The sequence below is a fragment of the Dromiciops gliroides genome, chromosome 3 (assembly GCF_019393635.1).
Source record: "Dromiciops gliroides isolate mDroGli1 chromosome 3, mDroGli1.pri, whole genome shotgun sequence".
NCBI classification, from domain to species: domain Eukaryota; kingdom Metazoa; phylum Chordata; class Mammalia; order Microbiotheria; family Microbiotheriidae; genus Dromiciops; species Dromiciops gliroides.
Genome location: NC_057863.1, coordinates 420937149 through 420951134, shown reverse-complemented (window position 1 = coordinate 420951134; position 13986 = coordinate 420937149). Strand labels below are relative to the sequence as shown.

The following is a 13986-nucleotide window of genomic DNA, read 5'->3' as shown; positions in this document are numbered from 1 at the left end:
TTTCTGAGTCCTATAAACTCAGAACCAAAAAGCCAATGGTTTTGAATGGCTTTCAGATTTTTTTTCCAGTTTTTGATACCTGTAGTTATGTGCTGTGGTATAATAATGTTTATTATCAACAGGATGTCACTTTTTCCAAAAAGAATTTACATTAAGATTTTTTTAGCATCTTAAAATATTTTCAACATTTTAGATATTGTGTCATTTGAAAATTTATGGGGTACCCTATCTCTGTCCTAAGTTTTAGGGAACTTATCTGGGGTTTCTAATATATTGCTACTTATAAATTAGAGGCTATAGAACCAATTTGGGGCATTAAGCACTTATTAAAGCATATTAAATATTAGTAAAGAGAGAGCACGTGGCTCCAAAAGTTCAGAAACCCTACGTACCTAGGATAGAAGAGAGAGCAAGGTACGGCTGCCTCCTCCGAGTCTCAGGCCAAGGGAGCATGCAAGAGGCCTGGAGGAGAGGCAGCCCTTACACACTGCTTCAAGTTAATTGGCTAGCATCATCAAATCTATTGGTTTACTGGACTTGAGGGTGGTCTGGAGCAGTACATGTTGAGGTCAGAGTCCAGAGGACAGACCCTCTGAGGGGAAGGCTTTCAGGTAGGTGTGGTTTTAATCTCTAATTGCCTCTATTCACAGTCCAAGGTCCAACTACATTTCCTTTGAAATTCTCCTGACTCCAGGCTAACCTTAAGAAAGGTCAGGCAAGGCTCTCTGCGTCCCCTAGGACCCCATTATTTTCTCACAATATAGTGTTAAATCCAAGCAAAATATCTTAGTATGATTTAGAAATTTATTTTAAAAAGAAAAGAATATAAGGAATACATAGTCATCCATAGTCACAGATTTTTCATTTTAAAGTTAACTACTTATATGTGGATTATTTCCCATTACTTGGTATAGCTGTGTCCATATGCTAATTGATATAGAAATGGGCATGTATGTATGAGTCAGCATGCACTTTCTAATTTAATTTGACTTCTACTCTTGTTCAGGTAATTCTCCCTATGCTCCCAAATCATATGGTTTAATTAAGGACATGTTGAATTAAAATTTTAATAGTTTTCTGGAGCACTAGTAGAGGCTGATTTATTTAGAATCTATTTGGAGAGCTTCCATAATTTTCCCATATGGGCCTACTTGCATGTACCAATCAAATTCCTGAAAGTTTTGGGAGATTATGAATATTTTCTTCCAAAAAACAGTTTCTGAAACACTTTCAGGCCATTCATTGTAGACCTAGATAACTCCCGATAAATTAATAATTACCAATAATTCATTTGCACTTGTTCTTTGTTTTTCTATATTCTTAGTCCCTGAAGCGCAATGGCTAATCTCTCAGTGGAATGATGGGAGACAGAGAAAACACAGTTTAACACACAGATTTGTTTTTCTCAGTTATAGCCAGCATTTTCCCTCCCCTCATAATTGAAGCTCCTGGTATATTTGGGCCATTTTTCCTCTTTGGCTAATAAAGGCCAGACAAAAGGCAATGCTAACTCCATTTCTTTTTTTTGTTTGGTTTTTGTTTTTGTTTTTGTTTTTTTTTTAGTGAGGCAATTGGGGTTAAGTGACTTGCCCAGGGTCACACAGCTAGTAAGTGTTAAGTGTCTGAGGCTGGATTTGAACTCAGGTACTCCTGACTCCAGGGCCAGTGCTCTATCCACTGTGCCATCTAGCTGCCCCTATAGCTCCATTTCTAAGGAGTGTTTAGTGCTACAACATCTCCATAGCAAATGTCTAATTTCCCCTGTAGACAGAGCATAACTCTCTCTCTCTCTCTCTCTCTCTCTCTCTCTCTCTCTCTCTCTCTCTCTCTCTCTCTCTCTCTCTCTCTCTGCTTGATCATCTCTCTGCAGACCTTACTATTCTACTGATTTCTGTTGGACACTGGTGCATATTAAGTACCAAGCATGGTGTACCACCTTTTCTAAATAATCAACTTCTTGGCTCTATCCTAGTAATTGGTAGGTGAATTTAGGTGTAAGCATATGGAACTAAGGTTGTGCTGCATGCCAGATACATACTATGGAGTGGGATCTAAGAGGGGGGAGTCTGTTTGCCAAAGGTAATCAAGGCCTTCACCTTAATTTCTCCTTCCCTAGTTTAACAAAGGGGGAGGGGAACAGTTAAGCCTTCCCCTTAAATTCCTGTCTCCTGCTGTTTTCTCTGCCCCTGGCTGCTGTACAGTTGCTGTTGTTGTTGTTGCTGTTATTGTTGTTGTTTTTCTCTGAGGTCTCTAGCTCTCTCTTGGTGATTCATACACTGACAAAGACCACACCTTTTGGTTTAAAGTCTTTGCACATTGTTAGGACATTTTTCAGGGTGAATGTTTGAATAATTCCATGGAAAAGACATAGTCAGATTTACCAAAGTGCCTTTATGATATAATAACAAATATTTCTAATTCAAAATTTGGCTTACTAGAAGACACATATCATATGGTAAATCAATCCATAGGTATTTATTTAAAAGCTTGCTATGTATCAGGCACTGTTCTAAACACTGGGGATACAAAGAAAGGAAAAAAACTTTCCTCAGGAAGCATGTTATTTTTTTAAATAGTATTTTATTTTATTTTTCCCAATTATATGTAAAGATAATTTTCTTTCTTTTTTCTTTTTTTTTTTTCTTCAGGGCAATGGGGGTTAAGTGACTTGCCCAGGGTCACACAGCTAGTAAGTGTCAAGTGTTTGAGGCCCAGATTTGAACTCAGGTCCTCCTGAATCCAGGACTGATGCCTTTATCCACTGTGCCACCTAGCTGCCCCTGTAAAGATAGTTTTCAACATTTATTTTTAGAGGACTTGGGGGGCAGATTTGATATCTGTGTTATCCTGGGTAAGTCACTCAATCCAATTTATCTCAGTTTCCTCACCTATAAAAAATGAGCTAGAGGAGGAAGTGGCAATCTAGTATCTTTGCCAAGAATACCCCAAATAGGGTCACAAATTGTTGGAAACAGCTGAAAAATAACAGAAAAACATGTACAAGATAAATTCAGAATACATGAAAAGTAATCAGGGAGGCTAAGGCGCTAGCAAATAGGTATTGAGGGGCTGGGTATAGGGAAGCCATCCAGCAGAATGTAAGACTTCGACTGACTTCTGACAGAAGCCAGGGAAACCAAAAGAGGCAGGTAAAAGGAAGGTGGCAGAGAGTAATCCAGGCATTGGGACACCCTGCGCAAAGGCACAGAGACAAAAAGTCAAATGTCATATCAGAGAAATTGCAAGTAAACCAATTGGCAGTATAGCTATTTGTAGAGTTTATGGAGGCGAATAAAGCATATGAATACTGGGGAAGTGGAAAGGATCCAGTTTATGAAGAGTTGTAAATGGTAAAGTAAAGGTTTATATCTGATCCTGAAAGAACAGAGAGGCACTAGAGCTTCTTGGGCAAAGCAGTGATCTGGTCAGACCTATGCTTGAGAAAAATCACCTAGGCCACCAAATGGAGGATAGACTAATGGAGAAAGCCTTCAGACTGGGCTACATGTTGCCTTCTAATCCAGGAGAGAGTTGATGAGGACCTGAAATAAACTTGTGGATATGTTACTAGAGAGAAGGAGATATGAGAGATCTTGTGAAATGAGGCGACTTTCTTAGGTATGTAAAACCCCCTCTGAATTTACTGTCCTAACTGCATTCTCACTGTCCCTCTGGGGTCCTCAGAGGCAGAGGGCAATAACCATGTCTGCTGGGAATTCTAGGAGTAACCCTGAGGGGCTGGAGTTTTTAACACTGTCACTTCTGTGTTTCTACCAATCTTCTTCCAGTTATTATTGAAGCTGTTAACCTTTGTTAGCTTTTACAAAAGGTAATTACTGAGATATAGCAATAACAGTAGTTTTAAAACATCACTAATGTGTACCCTTACCCTGCATACGCAGGGTCCCTATGGAAAGTATGCTCAGATGTAAAGTACCTATTTAGAGAGAACTTGTGGCTCACTTCTAGATTCTGGTCCCAGAAGTCCATGTCTTTCTCTGTGGAGTTCTCATGAAGTTCCCTTTAGGTGTCTCTCTCTGAGACTGGCGCTTTTCTATAGCTAACACTTCTACCTATCATGAGAGGTCCTGATCCCTGAAGTTGACTCCATCAGCAGTATCTGCCTTTCTACCTCCATATGCAGATGCTTCCTCTGTCATTGGCCTCTGCCACCTCTGGTAGACTATTATATTAATTGGTTGCTGCTGTATCTACTGATAGAAATCTGAAAATCACACATTTGCCTGGATACTTTCTTCTCAGAATTCTCATTCACCTAATTATCAGGAAGGAATTAACACAGAAGAATCAGGCACCAAATTCCCAAGGACACATGAGGACCACGTAGGAGATAGGACATTTGATTTTCCCCCAAAGGACCTTAGGCAGTAGATCAACTCTAGTTAGTATCAAGGAAGAGACTGAAATATTGACTGATCATCTCTTTTGTTTGGAAACTAAACATCTGAGTCATGAGTTCTTTTGGGTCTTCAGTCACTTACGAAATATTCTGTCATCACATACCACGGCAACCCCTCAGTCTTTCCTAGCTTGAAGCAGGCTCCCCCAAGATTTTCCACTCAGTCATTTTGGCTGAAACCAGGCCAGGAAATATCTCACTGCATCCTTCAAGGACTTGGCCTTCATTGGCCAGTCCTCTTGTTACATGTGTATATGTTGACTTCATTTGTATTGTTGAGGTAGACAATTCTGCTTTGCAAATGGCAGTTTGAGTGAGGAACAAAGAAATGTAGTGGTAGGAATGGAGCTACAATGTCATGTATTGTTGCAACTTTCTCCGTGTGGAGATTTCAACTCATAGGAGGAAGAATTTGCTCCATGACAGTGGCATAATGAACTGGATTGAGGGTGCCACAAATGGAGTTTGACTGTCACCAATACTGTCTTACCTTCTTTCCTTCTTCCTTAATGCAACAGAAAAGGAAATGTAAAATTCTATTTGTGAATTTAGTTATTATAGAAAATGAAGATAAAATAATGATTTCATCTTCATAATATTTTTCATTGTTGTATCCATTCATTTTTCAAAATTTTATTTCATAGATGGATCTGATCTTCAAATTCAACTGGCTAAATATGATGTTAGTATTTAGGGGATATGGACTCCTATTTAGAGTAGAGTTGCCTTTTTTAAGGACCCTAATCCCTGACATGTATTCAGTAATCATAATAGCTCACACTCACCTAACATTTTAATTTTTTTAAATTTTTTCTTATTTGATTAAACTCTTTGCATGAGTCAACTATTAACTACCAATACCCTTTCACAATGCTTTTCAAAGTCTTATAGACCTTAGCAATTGTGATTTAATTATGTTAATTTTTGTACCACATATGTAATGCCGAGTAAAGATTTAGATACAACTTTAAGAGATATCAAATTTTGATGGGTTTCCTAATTTGTTTTTAATTTATGTTTTTAAAATGTCCCATGAGGATACTTTTTAGCCTGCAGGAGAACACTAATAATTTTAGTCAGAAGATTACTTTTGGTTTTTTTGGGGAGGCAATTGGGGTTAAGTGATTTGCCCAGTGTCACACAGCCAGTAAGTGAGGCCAGATTTGAACTCAGGTACTCCTGACTCCAGGACTATAGGTGTCAAGAATCTTTTTGTTGTTAAAACTATAAATTGGTGAAAATACTTAGAATCTAAGTTTGAGCAGATGATCCTGTTGTAGAAGTTTTAAACTAAAGTGTAAAGATTGATATTTTTTATTAAAAGAAGGCTTCAACTCTTTAAAATATATGGATAATCACTGAATTTTTATCTTGGGAAACTCATTTATTTGGCACCAATATGATAATCTTATAAAATATGTCCCACCTTTGACATACAATGATTGTATGTCCTTCGGTAAATCACTTAACCTCTCAGTGTTCTAGGCAACTCTCTAAGATTCTTAAGCTATAGAAAAGGTGCCCCTGGCCTGCACTGATAGATGGAGTTTTCCTCATCTGAGAATTCTTTCTATCAATGGAATCACAGGTGCAATCACTTGCCCTATTCCTAATAAAATAATGTTAGCATTTCCTTTTTATATTAGATTTCTGGTCTGAAATTGTTTGGGGAAAGAAAATTTTATTGTGGGGGGTGGTTGTGGGATTTTGGGGGGTGTTTTTGAAATGTATTTTTATTTATTCTTGAATAGGAGAAAAAGTTCCCAGTCAATGTATGAAATATTTTCAATTCCAAGTTAAAGGAGTTTTTAAAAGGCATCTATTTCCCCTAAATTTTAAATAAGATTTAATTTTGTCCAGTTTTCAAATAATATTTTGAAAATTTGCATTGCAAAGTGATTCAAACCTTTGTGACTCATGTCTCACAGATGACAATTTTCAGTTTCTTGGCAGTACAGAAGTGGAACAGCCCAAAGGTACCGAAGTTGTGAGAGATGCGGTTAGAAAATTAAAGGTAGGAATTCAATTCATCATGGAGGGAGGGCATAAAGCACTTTAGGTATTTTCCACATATTAAGACTTTGATGAGTAGAAATTAATTACATGACTAAATTGGGGTATTTGCCACTTTAACTCATTAAGTGACAGGCAATCATTGTACAGATATCACCAAATGTTTAAGGAAGCTTCTTGGAGTGTTTGTGTGATAGGTGAAGGATAAGCAAGCATACACATAGCATTCATTTAATCTATAGGTAAGACTGAATGGAATACCTTGCCTTTTTTTTTTTTACTCGTTTATGATCTTAACAAAATCATTTAATCTTCAAGATTTTATAAATATTTGTGAAGTTAGTCCTTACCAGTATTGCTCATAGACAGAACATAACCCCCATAACAGCAGGCTTAGGACTAAACTAGGCACCTACCCTTGAGTGACTAGAGCAGCACACTAACAAGAGTGTAGACAAACTTCATGCACACCCCCTCCCCAACCTTCTCTCTCGGCAACACCCGCCCCCCTCACCTCGGCCTGTGCTGCTAGTGTTCTTTTAGAAGGATTGTATATCTCATCAATTGTTGGATTATTCACCAAAGCCCTAGAAGGAAGTACATTTTAAAGTACTGTTTTGGAAGAAAGGCAAATCCCAAAGATATCTCAGTCATCAAGCATAGGAAGGTCTGGCAAGCTACATGAGCAGTCATTAGGAACTGTTCAGTTTACAGTTCCCTGATGCTAAAACTGCAGACAGACTTACACAGCAGAGCTGGCAACTTGATAGGAAACCCCACCCACCCTTTTTGGGCAGGATTTTCCCAGAAGTTTTTTACATAATATACTGCACTCAGGATATTTCCTCAAACAGTACCCCACCTCAACAACAACAACAAAAAAATTAAAGCTCACTGGGATTCTTACATTTGAAAAGCCCTTCCCTCCGTCAGAATGTTTCTTTCCAAAGATTTTATGTCTTTTTTTTTTAATTTTATGTCTTTTTAAAAGAACCTTTCCCATCCATGCACACTTTGGGGATTGGAGTTTCATGGTGTAGGCTGCGTTATTTGAGAATTGCTTCAGTTAGCTTGACCAATTTTTAGAAATTCTCTTGCAAATCCACTTCAAACTCCTCAAAGAATAAAACCATTTCATTATATTTACTTTGGCTTTAAAAAATATACTCAGCTGAGCTAGCTTCCACTGAAAAAAAAAATTGGGAAAGGGCTATCTAAAGTGTTCATTGTTTAATGAAAAATATTTCTTTTATATTGATGCTACCAGATCAGAACTATCTAGTAAGAGGACAAAGAAGTATAATTGTTTCTTTTTTTTTTTCAGAGCTATAAGGAAATAGACAATGTCATCTGTAAGTCCATATATTCCCTTTAGACTAACCTCTTGAGTGGTATGCAGATGATTTTATGCCTGCTTGGACAGAAATGAGACCCACTTCATCCCAATCTATAATATTTTTCCAAAAGCTAGAAAACATTCAGGTTTTAGTGTGACCAAACATTTTCAGGCATTTGGAGATGGTTTAACTTTTCAGTGACTTTTCACAGATTTTAAGAGCACAGTATACATGTCCACATGAAAATTTCAGAAGACCCAGGTATTCAAACTCAGCTCTCATTTACTATTAATGTGACCTTGAACAACACACTCAATATCTTTGGGCATCAGTTTCTTCTCAAGTAAAATCAGAGACTCTAAGTAGATAGATGATCTCAAAAGTTCCGTCTAGATCTAAATCCTATAATCTATAATTTATAATGATAATCATAAAGTTTAACTGAGAATCCATAAACTTATAAGGAGTGATCAATAAAGTGATTCCCATTCATTGACTCTCTATTTAAAATTGTATATTTTCTCTTGCTTCTAACACGCAACAGGTTTTGTAATTCAAACTTGTTTCAGTTAGAATTTATTATAAGTATATGATATTGATTTTATAAGGTTTTTTTTGCATTTTAAGAATTTTAGTAAACAAAAACATATTTTTAAAGGGATTCAAAGGAAACAAGTAACTTCTAAGTAATGTTATTGAAATTAAATCATTTATAAGGATTTATATGTTTTATAGTATTTTTCTTACTAAAAATAGATTTAATGTGAAACAAAAACCATACAACATAGCCAAATATGGATGTAAAGATTTTTCAAAGATCTATTCCTGATAAGTACATTTTTGTTTCTCCAAATGTAATAAAGGACAAATTTTTTGTCTTTAGTATAGCTACAATTTCAATTAATTTGCTATCAGGCTCCCCCAACTAAAGAGCATCAAGAATTGTGTATAGTTCCAGTTTTTAAAGGGTACCTATTGTGTTCACATACTCCATAAACCATCCTCCTCATACACTTTGGCTTCTTGAAGGAAGGTTGCTATTCTTGCCAGCAGGTGGCGCCAATGCTCCATTGCAAAAGTGAGGTGCTCTTGGTGCAATGATTTGCTGTTTACACCTCCCCCACCTCAGTTTCCTGCCCATTCTTTTGACATATGAATTCTGCTTCAAGTGGGTGTGTGTACTTACATCTGCCAGGGCTTAGGAGTTTGTGACATCCATCATTTTGTCATGGCTCCAACTGTTTGTACTTTATTTGCTCCACAAAGTCACCCCATAGTTTCACTCACTTGCTGCTATGTCATTGTGTTGGATTCTGGATTAAATGAATAACAGCATAGTTAAACTCACAAAGAGCCAGGGACTAAAAATAATTGAGACATAAAATGTTTGGTAGTGAATTGTTAGCATCGTTAATATGTAATGTGATTCAGTCTTTTAAAGATGCTCAACAGCCTGTTTCTTGATGGCTTTTAAAATCAGACTTTTAGACAGTCATGAAAATCTCCTTCATTTTCCTATTATTTTCCTAAACCTTTTTCGTTTGTTTATTTCTTGACTGCCTTAAAAAAAAATTACAGTGGTAAATGTATTTTCCTTAAAGCAAGAACTTGGATGCGTACTTTCATATGAGTTTTGATCTACTATCATTAAAGATTTTTTAAAATTTCTTATGTTTAGAAAAATATGTGTTTAAATGAAATAAAAATGAAATGCAATAAGAATGACTCAAAATTTTGTATATTACAGTTATGCCATTGGTGCTTTAAAATGATGCCATGAATTTAATTTCTCATTTAAATTTACTTTTTTTCTTTGAAATTTAGGATCTTGGGATCATTATTTAACTTGTAAAGGTTATCTAGTTCAGCCTCTTTAATTTAAAAACATGGAAAGCCTAGGAATTGAAATGACTTTCTCAAAGTCACACACATATTAAGTACTGAACCTGAATTTGAACCTAGGTCTTTTGACTATACAGAGTATTACTTCCACCATATGACAATTAATTTACCCAATAGATTGAACAAATATAACATATGGTAGTAAAGTATTTTAAAGGCTTTATGTTTTAAGGGGTATGCACACTAATGTGTGGTACCTATGTTTGGGTATAAGGTTTTAATACTCACAAATTTATCAGGGATATAATCAGATAGAAGATACTAAAATCTCTACAGATAAAGAAACTGAGACAAAGCAATGGAAATTTATGCAGTAATAATAATGATGCAGACTTAAATTACCAAGATCAAAGATTTAGAGCTGGAAGAGACCTCAGAAGCCATTTTTTCAACCCCCTATAATTTCATCAAAACTGAGGCTTATAGTAGGATTAACTTGTCCATGGCTACACACAAAGACTTTACAATTTCCAAAGTGCTTTTAATAAATTTTCTAAGGAGATCCAGAATTCTTAACCTTTTTTGTGTCATGTACCCTTTCAGCAATCTGGTGAAACTTATGGACCCCTTCTCAAAATAATGTTTGTTGCCTGCATTTATAATAAAAGAAAATTATACTTTTTTTCCAAAAGGTTAGATGACAATTTTTTATTTTTAATACAAAGGCAATTTTTTATTTGCCATATGAATAGTCGCAATAGCAGACTAAGCGTAATCATGTTAGGCACAGTAGGTAGATATAAATCATATAGAAAAAGAATTTTAACTGTGGATCCCCAAAATTCCAACTTAAAGAGATTATTCCTTGATTTTGCTTTTAAAATACTGTAACGAGTCTCTTTACCATCCCCATTTAAAAACAAATTTAAAGCAGTAGAAAATCTTGAAAGATTTCTATGTTGTTTGGAACTAACAAAAAAGAAACTCAAGTCAACAGAAACAAAACAGAAGTAGACATTTGGAAATTCATTAAAAATGAATATCTGATAATATCCTATGTGTATAAGGGAAATGATACTTTTGAGTTAGAAGTTTGTGAAAATAGGGGCAGCTAGGTGGCATGGTGGATAAAGCACTGGCCCTGGATTCAGGAGTACCTGAGTTCAAATCTGGCCTCGGACACTTGATACTTACTAGCTGTGTGACCCTGGGCAAGTCACTTAACCCCCATTGCCCTGCAAAAAAAAAAAAAAAAGAAGTTTGTGAAAATAAAGATACTGTTGGGTATTGTTTTTAACCATGAAAGTTCACCAACCACCTAGAATCTATCATAGACCTCATGTTAACAACTTTTAAATTAGATCCTTCTCATAACAACCCGATGAGGTATGTGCTATTATTTTCCATATTTTTACAGATGAAAATACTGAGGGTCAGAGAGATTAAACTCCATTCTCAGGGTGACAAAGCTAGGGACTTTCTGAGGCTGAATTTGAACGTAGGTCTTTCCTGTCTCCATATCTATCACTTTATCTACTACATCATCCTGTCTCTTTGCAGTTATTCTATGGAGACATAGACCTAAGCTTAGAACCTGGGTTTACTAACTTCTAGACCAGCATTCCTTGTATTCCTCTGTCACTCTTCTGAGATTATTTTTAATTAGTTTGGTAACCCTGACCCACTTTTTGTGTTTATCATTAGTCTCTTTCAAATTTGATATTTTTGTCCAGTTAATAATGTACATTTTGGTGGGTAGATTTATGTATAGCTAGTTAATCAATGGATTTTTAGGTATTTCTAGAGTTAAACTCTTCCAATCAAAAGAACCATTAAATGTACCTAAATAATCATGTTGGGAATTTATTGTCCATCCACTAATTCTAGAGTATCCATAGTATTTAGGGCAGCTAGGTGTTGAAGTGAATAGAGCACTGGACTTGGAATCAGGAGCATTTATCTTTATGAGTTCAAATCTGGCTTTAAATACTTAATAGCTATGTCATCCTGGGCCTTAACCCTGTTTGCCTCAGTTTCTTCATCTGTAGAATGAGCTGGAGAAGGAAATGGCAAAGCACTCTACCTTTGCCAAGAAAACCACAAAAATGGGGTCCGGCTTGACTAAACAACAAAAGTCCATAGTATTTTACCCAGATTATCTTTCCCAAAAAGAGCAATATAATTTTCTGCATATAATTTCCTCTAATGTAAAGTTAAATTGTAAGAACATTTCAAGAATTAATATTTAATATTTTGAGAGTAAAAAAGAATGTGGGAAAATATAGTCAGGATTTTTTTCAGACTGAAATGGAAGAATGTTGGAGCTTATACAGAAAGTCTCTAAGAAGAAGAGATAAAGAGTTAGAAGGGAAAATGAAAAGTACAAAATATATGAACTTCTAAGGTATAGGAAACACTTAAAGAGACTGAAAGAATTTTATGGTTTGAACAGATTATAAAAATGCAGTAAATTGAAATTTGCTTTATATGTGAACATTACACGTGTATGTATTTGTAAACACATGTATGCACATATATGTGTGTATAAAACAATGACCATTGTAGAAATAGAAAATAAAAATATTTAATGCATCATTTGAATCAAGCAGTGTTGGTATAAAGAAAATAAAATAAAAAATAACTGGATTCTAAATTCTAAATCAAGAGATTTTTAATTTTTAATTCTGACAGTGAGCAAGTTTCATGAACTCTCTGGGTCTCAGTTTCCTCATCTACAAAATGAAGTGGTTAAAATAGTCTCTTTCAACACTGTCAGTGATTCTAATGTAAAGCAGAAAACAATTGGTGAAACCAATTAATTTGTTATTCATTCATCTACCAGAGCAAAAAGAAGGGAGGAAAAATGCCTAAGCAGATAAGTTTAATTGCAATGATTTTTCAGTAGCCAGCTTTTTAGAAACTGAAAAAGGTTACCCAATGACTTACCAAAGGTCACTGTAAAGTTCTTGACTTTTAAATGTAAAAAGAGCTTCCTGAGTTTTTGCTTTTTTTTCTCTAGGAAATGGCTCATTAGAATAGCCCTTAAGAGTCATGCTTAAAAAAAAAAATATGCGAAGTAATCAAGAGTTGATTGGCCCAGACACATTGAATATTAATATTAATATTAGAGAAAATTATTTATTAGGTCAGTATTCCTATATGAAAACCCCAGTTGTCTTTTTTGTGCCAATATAGGAAGGGAAAATCATAAAGGAGAAGGAAAACAAATCAATCTGCATTCTTTGGGAGGGACCTCGGCGCCAATGCAGACAAAAGATCTACATTGGAGTAAAACCAAGGATCTTACAGAAAAATCTCCTTCAAACCAGCTAAATACCTGTGGGTATTTTAGAGGTGCTGCATCCAAAAAATACTTAGGCCAATCATTCATTCCACTAGACAGTCTGAAGAGAAAAACCAAACCACCCCAAATGGAAAAAAAAGCCCCAAACCCACAGCAATCTGCTCCTTGCTTTCCATTCCCCCAATGAGGGATTCCAAAGCATGTCATTCATTCCAGCTCTTTCACCTATTAACCTGTGTGACTTTGGGCAACTCCCTTTGCCTCTCTAGGCCTAAATGTCCTCAGGTATAAATTCTTTTTGAGGGTGAGGGTGGGGATGGACCCTACCAGATGGTTTCTAAGATGCCTTTCAGCTGTAAATCCTAGATTTTGTAATCTTTGTATATTATTACACTATGCCACAACAATGAGCAAAGCTCATTGGGCACACAATTAGACTGTAACTTAATTCCTAGACTTTTACTATAAAATGTATAATTATATTTCCTCCAAATTAAAGTTATATGAGCAGAGTAAAAGAGTATGACATAGTGACTACAGAATGTCCCTCCCAATGAACTACACTCTAAATAGGGAGAAAAAGAAAAAGGCAGAGAGAAAGCATAGATTTAGAGATAGGGGAGAACTTACTAGGTCAATTAGTCAAACCACAAAATGGTATTACATACTTCAAAGAGGTGTGTGTGTGTGTGTGTGTGTGTGTGTGTTTGTCTGTCTCAACTAGAATGCTGGGCCTGGAGTTAAGAAGACCAGATTTCAAATGCAATCTAAGACACTGACCAGCTGTATGCCTCTTGACCTCTGTTTGTCTCATTTCTTCATTGCCAAAGTGGGGATAATAATTGTACTTACCTCCCAGAGTTGTTGTGAGGATCAAATGAGATAATTGTAAAGCACTTCTTAATTCAGTGCCTGGCATGTAGTAAGCACAAATAGATGTCAGCTGCTTTGTTTGTTATTGTTGTTGTTGTTGTTGTAGTTTTAGTAGTAGTAGTTGTTGTAGTAGTGGTGGCGGTAGTGGTTGTGGTAGTAGTACCACCAAATGTTGCAGAGCATGTCCTAGCCTTCTT

At 35.8% G+C, this 13986-nt stretch overlaps 1 protein-coding gene across 7 annotated transcripts in view; it reads left to right on the top strand.

Annotated features, from left to right (window-relative positions):
* Positions 1-13986, top strand: part of GULP1 (GULP PTB domain containing engulfment adaptor 1) — a 370363-nt gene that overhangs the window by 280374 nt on the left and 76003 nt on the right. For all 7 annotated transcript variants that reach the window (XM_043998703.1, XM_043998701.1, XM_043998704.1 and 4 more), the window contains one exon: positions 6363-6434. In XM_043998703.1, the coding sequence (XP_043854638.1) occupies positions 6363-6434 (72 nt within the window). The remainder of the gene's footprint in view (positions 1-6362; positions 6435-13986) is intronic.